We start from the raw sequence: 10,273 nt of genomic DNA, 5'->3' as shown, positions 1-10,273 counted from the left end.
CTTACTGCTTTTAAGATTCTCTTCTTCTCTGTAACTTTTGACAATTTCATTATAATGTTTCTTGGTGTGTGTCTCTTCAAATTTATCTTATTTGGTTCTCTCTGGGCTTTCTAGATCTGGATATCTGTTTCTTTCCCCAGGTTATGCAATTTTTCAGTCATTAATTTTTTGAATAAGTTTTCTGCTCTCTCTTACCTCTCCTTCTGACACTCTCTATAATATATATATGTTGGTCCAATTGATAGTGTACCATAAGTCCCTTAAGCTGTCTTCATTCTTCTCTCTCTCTCTCTTTTTTTTTTTTTTTGCTCTTCTAATTGGATGACTGCCCTCTCTTTGAGTTCACTGATCCTTTATTCTGTTTTACCTAGTCTGCTATTGAACCCCTCTACTGAACTTTTGTTGTTGTTCAGTTGCCCAGTCATGTCTGACTCTTTGCAACCCCACAGGATGCAGACACCAGGCCTTTCTGTCCCTCACCATCTGCCAAAGTTTGCCCAAGTTCATGTCCATTAAATTGGCGAAGCCATCCAGCCATCTCATCCTCTGATGCCCCTTTCTCCTTCTCCCCTCAATCTTTCCCAGCATCGGGAACTTTTCCAATGAGCCAGCGGTTCACATCAGATGACCAAAATACTGGAGTTTCAACTTTAGCATCAATCCTTCCAACGATTCACAGTTGATTTCCCTTAAGATTGACTGGTTTGATCTCCTTGCTGTCCAAGTCACTCTCAGGAGTCTTCTCCAGCACCATAGCTCGAAGGCATTAATTATTTGGTGCACCACCTTTACAGTCCAGCTCTCACAACTGTACGTGACCACTGGGAAGACCATAGCCTTGATTATACAGACCTTTGTTGGCAGAGTAATATCTCTGCTTTTCAACACACTGTCTAGATTTGTCATAGCTTTCCTGCTAAGAAGCAAATGTCTTATGATTTCATGGCTGCAGTCACCATCCACAGTGATTTTAGAGCCCAAGAAGAGGAAATCTGTCACTACTTCCACATTTTCCCCTTATATTTGCCATGAAGTAGTAGGCCAAATGCCATGATCTTAGTTTTTTTAATATTTAGTTTTAAGCCGGTTCCTTCACTCACCTCCTTCACCCTCATCAAGAGGTTCTTTAGTTCTTTTTTGCTTTCTGCCCGTAGAGTGATATCATCCACATATTTGAGGTTGATGTTTCTCCCACCTATCTTGATTCTGGCATGTAACTCATCCAGCCCAGCATTTTTCATAATGTGCTCAGCATACAGATTAAACAAACAGGGTGACAGCCCTGCCCTACTCCTTTATCAGTCTTGAACAAATCAGTTGTTCCATAGAAGATTTTACATTTTTAGGTTCAGGTATTGTATTTTTCAGCTCTGTGACTTGTTTTGTATGTTTCTATATTTCCTCTTTGTCAAAATTCTTGTTTTGTTTGTAAATTGCACTCATCTCCTCAGTGATCATCTTTATATCATTACTTGTTTTGTTTTTTAATAGTTAAAATAAAGGGATTTTTTTCTGAGCCAAATTGAGGCTTATAACCTAGGAGACAGATTCTCAGAAAGCTCTGAAAACTGTTCTGCCTATTAGAAGTCAAAGGCCCAGTTGTATATGTTTTTGAGAAAAGAAATTATATATCAAAATGATATACTGATATTTTACATAACTTTCATCAAAATATATTGTCAAGGTAAGCACAACAAAGTGAGCACTAAAACATTGTGACTCTCCCTAATTTAGCTTAGCAAAACTATGAGGCTGCACATTACCAAGAGATGTAAGAAGCTATTTGACTAGAAATACTGTTTAAAAAAAAAACTATAATTAAAAAATTTCCTTAAAAATTGATATCATTTACATCCACATAATTTATTCTTAACTATCATACATAGATTATTCATGGAAGTTTTGTGAGACATTAAATAAATCATTATTTTAAAGATCTTTTGTTTTACTTTGCTGACAAATTTTGTAACAGATAAAAATGAGCCTATTTGATTTTACTTGACACAGGTATAATAAATGTAATATGCATAATATGCATATTACTAATACCTTTAAAGACATGTCCATATTAATTTCACCAACAGAGTTAAACTAGCTTTTATTTACCAAAAATAATCCTAGATCATATGAAATTCAAAAATATTTTGCTTAGCTTTATTATATTTTTGAGAATTTATATTTAATTGTCTAATCAGTCTTTGATATATATACACAGACACACATAGATACAAGTAGACACAGGCAGAAATCTCATAGTTTTTACTTAAAACTTTAGGAGTGTTGCTGTTGTTCAGTTTTTCAGTCATGTCCAAATCTTTGCGACCCCATGGACTGCAGCACGCCAGGCTTCCCTGTCCTTCACTATCCCCCAGAGTTTGCTCAAACTCTCGTCCATTGAGTCGATGAGGCCATCAAACCACCTCATCCTATGTAGCCCCCTTCTCCTCCTGCCCTCAATCTTTCCCAGAATCAGGGTCTTTTCCAATGAGTTGGCTCTTCCCATCAGGTGGCTACAGTATTGGAGTTTCAGCTTCAGCATCAGTCCTTCCAATGAATATTCAGGGTTGATTTCTTTTATGATTGACTGGTTTGATCTTGCTGTCCAGGGGAGTCTCAAGAGTCTTCTCCAGTGCCACAGTTCAAAAGCATCAATTCTTTGGTGCTCAGCTTTCTTTATAGTCCAAATCTCACATCCATACATGACTACTGGAGAAGCCATAGCTTTGACTAGACGGACCTTTGTTGAAAAAGTAATGTCTCTGCTTTTTAATATGCTGTCTAGGTTGGCCATAACTTCTCTTCCAAGGAGCAAGCGTCTTTTAATTTCATGGCTGCAATCACCATCTGCAGTGATTTTAAAGCCCCCCAGAGAGTCACTCTCTTCACTGGAGAGTGGTGTCACTGCTAACAGTGATACTTTAGACATGAGGGGACAGCCTTGAAACCTTAATTGGAAACCTTGAGAGTTTCTTGCATCTTCAAAGTTTTCCTAGACAGAGAGCCTGTGATATAGAGTGTATATCTCTACAGACGACCAACATTATTCATTGAGTGTGGATACTTATTCTTTTTTAAAAAAATATATTAGTTTATTTTTATTTTTGACTGCATTGGGTCTTGGTTGAGGCACACATTGAGACTCCAGGGCTTCTCTCTAATTGTGGCGCAGGAACTCCAGAGCGCATGTGCTCTATAATTGTGGCCTGTAGGCTTAGTGGCCCGACCAGGGATGGAAGCTTCATCCCCTGCATTGGAGGGCAGATTCTTAACCACTGAACTACCAGGGAAGTCCCGATACTTTTTCTTTCAAATTCATTGACCTTCCTTTTTTTTTTTTTTTAAATAATCAGTTCTGGGGCTTTTGTGTTGGCTCAGTGGTAAAGAATCCGCCTGCCAATGTAGGAAACACGGGTTCAGTACCTGATCTGGGAAGATCCCACATGTCTTGGAACAGCTAAACCCATGCACCACAACTACTGACCCTGTGCTATAAAGCCAGGGCTCTGCAACAAGAGAATCCATGGCAGTGAGAAGCCGGCACGCTGGCAAGTAGAGAGTAGCCCCCACCCACTGCCACTGGAGAAAAGCCTGAGCAGCAGTGAAGACCCAGCACAGCCAAAGATGAAATAATCAGTTCTATACAAGATTTCAAGGTACTTGTATTTTATTTTTATTTTTTGGCTGCACTATGTGGTATGTGGGATCTAAGTTCTCCAACCAGGGATCGAACCCACACGCCCTGCATTGGAAGCATGGAGTCTTAACCACTGAACTGCCAGGAAAGTCCCCCTGAAGGTATTTAGTGTACTAATGTTGAATGGAAAGAATGTTGTTCTTAGAAGTCAGAGTACACAAAAATGAACACAAACACAGTGAATGCCCATGTCAACTAACTTTGCAATGGCACAAAATAAAATGAGCATGCAACCACTAACCCCATTATTTTCTGATCTTCATTGCTCTAGTTTGTATTCTCCCTACTGTTTATAGCTGAAAATATATTATTTCTTCCTTGTATGTTCATTCTTTCCTGGTCCTCCCACTAAAGTATAAATCTTCCCTAAGCTCTAAAAAAAAAAAAGAAAAGAAAAAAAGAAAAAATAAAAAAATAAAGCCCCCCAAAATAAAGACTCTCACTGTTTCCACTGTTTCCCCATCTATTTGCCATGAAGTGATGGGACCAGATGCCATGATCTTAGTTTTCTGAATGTTGAGTTTTAAGCCAACTTCTTCAAGAATCTTCTCCAGCCCCACAGCACTCAGCCTTCTTTATGGTCCAACTCTCACATCCATACATGACTACTAGAAAAAAGCATAGCTTTGACTCTATGGACCTTTGTTGGCAAAGTGATATCCCTGCTAGGTTTGTCATAACTTTTCTTCCATGGAGCAAGCGTCTTTTAATTTCATGGCTGCAGTCACCATCTGCAGTGATTTTGGAGTCCAAGAAAATAGTCTGTCACTGTTTCCATTTTTTCCCATCTATTTGCCATGAAGTGATGGGACCAGATGCCATGATCTTAGTTTTTTGAATGTTGAGTTTTAAACCAGCTTTTTCACTCTTATCATTTACTTTCATCAGGAGCCTTTTTATTTCCTCTTTGCTTTCTGCCATAAGGGTGGTGTCATCTGCATATCTGAGGTTATTGATATCTCTCCCAGAAATCTTGATTCCAGCTTATGCTTCATCCAGCCTGGCATTTAACACAATGAACTTTGCAAAGAAGTTAAATAAGCAGGGTGACAATATACAGCCTGATGTACTCCTTTCCCAATTTTGAACCATGTCTGGTTCTAACCGTTGCTTCTTGACCTTCTTACAGGTTTCTCAGGAGGCAGGTAAGATGGTCTGGTATTCTCATCTTATTAAGAATTTCCTACAGTTTGTTGTGATCCACACAGAGGCTTTAGTGTAGTCAATGAAACAGAAGTAAATGTTTTTCTGGAATTCTCTTGCTTATTCTGTGATTCAACAGATGTTGGCAATTTGATCTTTGGTTCCTTTGCCTTTTCTAAATCCATCTTGTACATCTGGAAGCTCTTAGTTCACATACTATTGAAGCCTAGCTTGTACGATATTGAGCATTACCTTGCTAGCATGTGAAATGAGTGCAATTGTGTGATAGTTTGAACACTGTTTGGCATTGCCTTTCTTTGGGATTGGAATGAAAACTGACCTTTTCCAGTCCTGTAGCCAATGCTGAGTTTTCCAAATTTTCTGGCATGTTGAGTGCAGCACTTTCACAGCATCATCTTTTAGTATTTGAAATAGCTCAGCTGGAATTCCGTCACCTCCACTAGCTTTGCTCGTAGTCATGCTTTCTTTCTTTTTTTTTTTTTTTAATTCATCTGTATTTGTTACAACTTTTTAAAGCAGAATGTGACTTGAGCACTGCATTTCCACTCACAAAACTTGCTCCAAGTTACTTTTCCAGCGGCTTTACAACATGCCTGAGCAGGCTTATAAGTTTGCTACTCTAAACAATATTTTTCTTTGGAAAACAAGCCCTATGTACGGACAGCGAATCCAATCAAGTTGGTTCAGCTTAACACACTAACTTCTAGAGGCCTGGCACATGCAGTCATAACTACAGGGGATGGAAGTTTTAAAAAGTATATCCCAGAAGATGAAAACTTGCTTTAACAAGTGTTTCTTTTAAACATCACGGTATATACTTCAGAACACTCCAGTGACAGAAAATTTTGGTCTACTAAAGAATCCGCTTGATAGCTAAACACTTCAGACCACAAAGTTAACACAGGTTACACACACACCTTACAACAAACGTAACTACTTCCATCTGTTAAAATAAGCCAACATGAAACTAGGAAAAAACTAGCTCTGCTTTAGTGCTAAAAGTATCACAGTATCACACTTAGTATAAAGAAATCTTATCCTCCCCTTATGTAGTTACCATGCCATACGATTTTTAAACGTTAACAAAAATAAAGAAATACTTGAAAACATATTAGAGGGAATGGAGACAGAGTGCTGAACACACAGCCAAGCGATCCTCAGGCAGCGCTTAGTCTACTTCTTCCATGCGGGACGTGTCGTCGTCTCCTTCCAGGGGAGGCATTTCCTCAGTGACCGCAGCACTGCTGTCGTCAGCAGTGGGGTCATCCTCATCAATACCGAGACCGAGTTTGATCATCCTGTAGATCCTGTTGGCGTGCGTCTGGGGGTCCTCCAGGCTGAACCCCGAAGACAGGAGGGCGGTTTCGTACAGCAGGATGACCAGATCCTTCACAGACTTGTCATTCTTGTCAGCCTCTGCCTTTTGCCTCAAGGTCTCGATGATGGAATGGTCAGGGTTGATCTCCAGGTGCTTCTTGGCTGCCATGTAACCCATCGTTGAGTTGTCTCTCAGGGCTTGAGCCTTCATGATCCATTCCATGTTTGCTGTCCAGCCATATGTGCTTGTCACAATGCAGCATGGGGATGTCACCAACCGGTTAGACACAACCACCTTTTCAACTTTCTTCTCCAAAATGTCCTTCATGATTTTGCAAAGGTTTTCAAATTTTGTCTTTTTTTCTTCTTGTTTCTTTTTCTCTTCCTCATCTTCTGGAAGTTCCAGGCCCTCTTTGGTGACTGACACTAAGGTCTTCCCCTCAAACTCCTTCAGCTGCTGCACACAGTACTCATCAATAGGCTCGATCATGTAGATCACTTCCAAGCCGTACTTCCGGAGACGCTCCACAAAGGCAGAGTTGGCTACCTGGTCCTTCGTCTCACCTGTGATGTAATAGATGTGTTTCTGGTTTTCCTTCATTCTTGTGCAATAGTCCTTGAGAGAAACCATCTCATCACCAGAAGCAGAAGTATAGTATCTCAACAGCTCTGAAAGCTTCTTCCGATTTTGAGAATCTTCATGTATTCCAAGCTTAATATTTTTAGAGAACTGCTCATAAAACTTCTTGTAGTTCTCTTTATCTTCTGCCAGTTCAGTGAAGAGTTCCAAGCACTTTTTGACCAAGTTCTTCCTGATAACTTTCAAAATTTTGCTTTGTTGCAACATCTCATGGGAAATGTTCAGAGGAAGATCCTCAGAGTCCACCACACCTCTAATGAAATTCAGGTATTCAGGGATTAGCTCCTCCCAGTTATCCATGATGAAAACTCTGCGAACATACAACTTAATGTTGTTCTTCTTCTTTCTGTTTTCAAACAGATCAAAAGGAGCTCGTCTTGGGACAAAAAGAAGGGCTCTGAATTCCAACTGTCCTTCAACTGAAAAATGCTTGACCGCCAAGTGATCCTCCCAATCGTTGGTCAGGCTCTTGTAGAACTCTCCGTACTCCTCGTTAGTGATGTCATCAGGGTTTCTGGTCCAGATAGGCTTTGTCTTGTTCAGCTCTTCTTGATCGATGTACTTCTCCTTGATCTTCTTCTTCTTCTTCTTGTCCCCGTCCTTCTTCTCTTCCTCCTCCTCATCTGAGCCAACGTCTTCTATCTCAGGCTTGTCATCAGACTCCTTTTCTTCTTTCTCCTTCTCTTCCTCTTTGTCTTCCTTCTCTTCTGCCTCATCATCACTAACTTCCTTATCACGTTCCTTCTCCACAAAAAGAGTGATGGGATAGCCAATGAACTGAGAATGCTTCTTCACAATCTCCTTTATTCTCCGTTCCTCCAGGTACTCAGTCTGGTCTTCTTTCAGATGCAGAATAACCTTTGTTCCACGCCCCATAGGTTCTCCTGTATCAGTCCTCACTGTGAAGGATCCTCCTGCAGAAGACTCCCAGGCGTACTGCTCGTCATTGTTATGTTTGGTGATAACGGTCACTTTCTCAGCCACCAAATAGGCTGAATAAAACCCGACACCAAACTGGCCTATCATGGAGATATCAGCGCCAGCCTGCAAAGCCTCCATGAACGCTTTGGTCCCGGACTTGGCGATGGTGCCCAGGTTATTAATCAAATCGGCCTTGGTCATCCCAATGCCGGTGTCCACGATGGTGAGGGTTCGATCTTGCTTGTTCGGTATGAGATTAATGTGCAGCTCTTTCCCAGAGTCTAACTTACTGGGATCGGTCAAACTCTCATACCTGATCTTGTCCAGAGCATCGGAGGAGTTTGAAATCAGCTCCCTCAGGAAAATCTCCTTATTCGAATAGAAAGTGTTGATGATCAGTGACATCAACTGGGCAATTTCCGCCTGGAAGGCGAACGTCTCCACTTCCTCCTCCTCCATCGGCTGATCCTGAGCCTGGGTCTCCTTGGGCATCTTGGCTGAAGGACTAGCACGGGCTCCGCAACGACGCAGCACAGGGACGCAGAGGCAACTCGTAGTCATGCTTTCTTAAGCCCTCTTGACTTAATGCTCCAGGGTGTCTGGCTCTAGATGAATGATCACACCATTGTGGTTATCTGGGTCTTTAAGACCTTTTTTGTATAGTTCTTCTGTGTATTTTTGCCACTTCTTAATCTCTTTTGCTTCTGTTAGGTTCATACTGTTTCTGTCCTTTATCGTGCTCATCTTTGCATGAAATATTCCCTTGGTATCTTTAATTTTCTGAAGAGATCACTAGTCTTTCCCATTCTATTGTTTTCCTCTATTTCTTCACATTGTTCACTTAAGAAGTCTTTCTTATCTCTCTTTGCTAATCTTTGAAACTCTGCATTTGGATTGTATGTAGCTTTTCTTTTCTTCTTTGCCTTTCACTTCTCTTATTCTGTCAGCTATTTGTAAGACCTCCACAGGTAACCATTTTGCCTTTTTGCCTTTCAGGTACAATATAAAACTCACTAAATTTTAAAGAAGAGTTGCGATAAATCAAGTTCCTGATATGCCAGGGTCGTTTATTATTTGAAGAGGAAAATTTTTAAGATTTGTACTTGTTTTTTTTTTTTTGTAATTCAGTTACTCAGTTGTGTCCAACATTTTGTGAACCATGTACCGCAGTGCTCCAGGCTTCCCTGTCCTTCACCATCTCCTGAAGCTTGCTTAAACTCATGTCCATTGAGTTGGTGATGTCATCCAACCACCACATCCTCTGTCGTCCCCTTCTCCTCCTGACTTCTATCTTTCCCAGCATCAGGGTCTTTTTCAATAAGTTAGCTCTTTGCATCAAGTGGCCAAAGTACTGGATCTTCAGCTTCAGCATCAGTCCTTCCAATGAATATTCAGTACTGATTTCCTGTAGGATTGACTGGTTGGATCTCCTTGCAGTCCAAGGGACTCTCAAGAGTCTTCTCCAACACCACAGTTCAAAAGCATCAGTCCTTTGACTCTCAGCCTTCTTTATGGTCCAACACATATTCATACACAACTACTGGAAAACCATAGCTTTGACTTTACGGACCTTTGTCGGCAAAGTAATGTCTGGTTTTTAACACACTCTGTAGGTTTTACTTCTACATCTTAGCTTTTCTTCTATGGAGCAAGCGTCTTTTAATTTCATGGCTACACTCACCATATGCAGTGATTTTGGAGCCCAAGAAAATAAAGTCTCTCACTGCTTCCATCATCTCCCCATCTATTTGCCATGAAGTGATGGGACCAGATGCCATGATCTTAGTTTTTTGAATGTTGAGTTTTAAGCCATCTTTTTCTCTCTCTTCTTTCACCTTCATCAAAAGGCTCTTTAGTTCCTCTTCACTTTAGGGTGGTGTCATCTGCATATCTGAGGTTCTTGCTATATCTCCCTGTGATCTTGATTCCAGCTTGTGCTTCATCCAGCCTGGCATTTCTCATGGTATACTCTGAATATAAGTTAAATAAGCAGGGTGACAATATACAGCCTTGATGTACTTCTTTCCCAATTTTGAACCAGTCTGTTATTCCATGTCCACTTCTAACTGTTGCTTTTTGGCCTGCATACAGGTTTTTCAGGAGGCAGGTAAGGTGGCCTGGTGTTCCCATCTCTTGAAGAATTTTCCACAGTTTGTTGTGATCCACACAGTCAAAGGCTTTAGTGGAGTCAAGGAAGCAGAAGCTGATATTTTTTCTGGAATTCTCATGCTTTCTCTGTGATCCAACAGATGTTGGCAATTTCATCTCTGGTTCCTTTACCTTTTCTAAATTCTGCTTGAACATCTGGGAGTTCTCAATTCACTACTGTTGAAGCCTAACTTGGAGAATTTTGAGGATTATTTTGCTAGCATGTGAATTGAGTGCAGTTGTGTGGTGCTTTGAACATTCTTTGGCATTGGGCTTCTTTGGTATTGGAATTAAAACTGACCCTTTCCAGTCCTGGGACCAGGACTGGAGTTTTCCAAATTTGCTGGCATATTGAATGCAGCACTTTCACAGCATCATCTTTTAGGATT

At 40.7% G+C, this 10,273-nt stretch overlaps 1 protein-coding gene across 1 annotated transcript; it reads right to left on the bottom strand.

Moving 5' to 3' along the window:
• Positions 1-5,466: 5,466 nt before the first annotated feature.
• LOC122679413 (heat shock protein HSP 90-alpha-like) lies at positions 5,467-8,285 on the bottom strand. The gene has a single exon (XM_043880072.1). It carries the CDS (start codon positions 8,226-8,228, stop codon positions 6,027-6,029), a length of 2,202 nt encoding a protein of 733 aa, XP_043736007.1. The 5' UTR covers positions 8,229-8,285; the 3' UTR covers positions 5,467-6,026.
• Positions 8,286-10,273: the final 1,988 nt, after the last annotated feature.

Source organism: Cervus elaphus, chromosome 21 (genome assembly GCF_910594005.1).
Source record: "Cervus elaphus chromosome 21, mCerEla1.1, whole genome shotgun sequence".
Classification (NCBI taxonomy): domain Eukaryota; kingdom Metazoa; phylum Chordata; class Mammalia; order Artiodactyla; family Cervidae; genus Cervus; species Cervus elaphus.
This window is presented reverse-complemented; position numbering and strand designations above follow the sequence as displayed.

What these genes read in the sequence shown, in the direction of transcription:
- LOC122679413 (XM_043880072.1), bottom strand. Translation starts at nt 8,228, where the DNA reads ATGCCCAAGGAGACCCAGGCTCAGGATCAGCCGATGGAGGAGGAGGAA.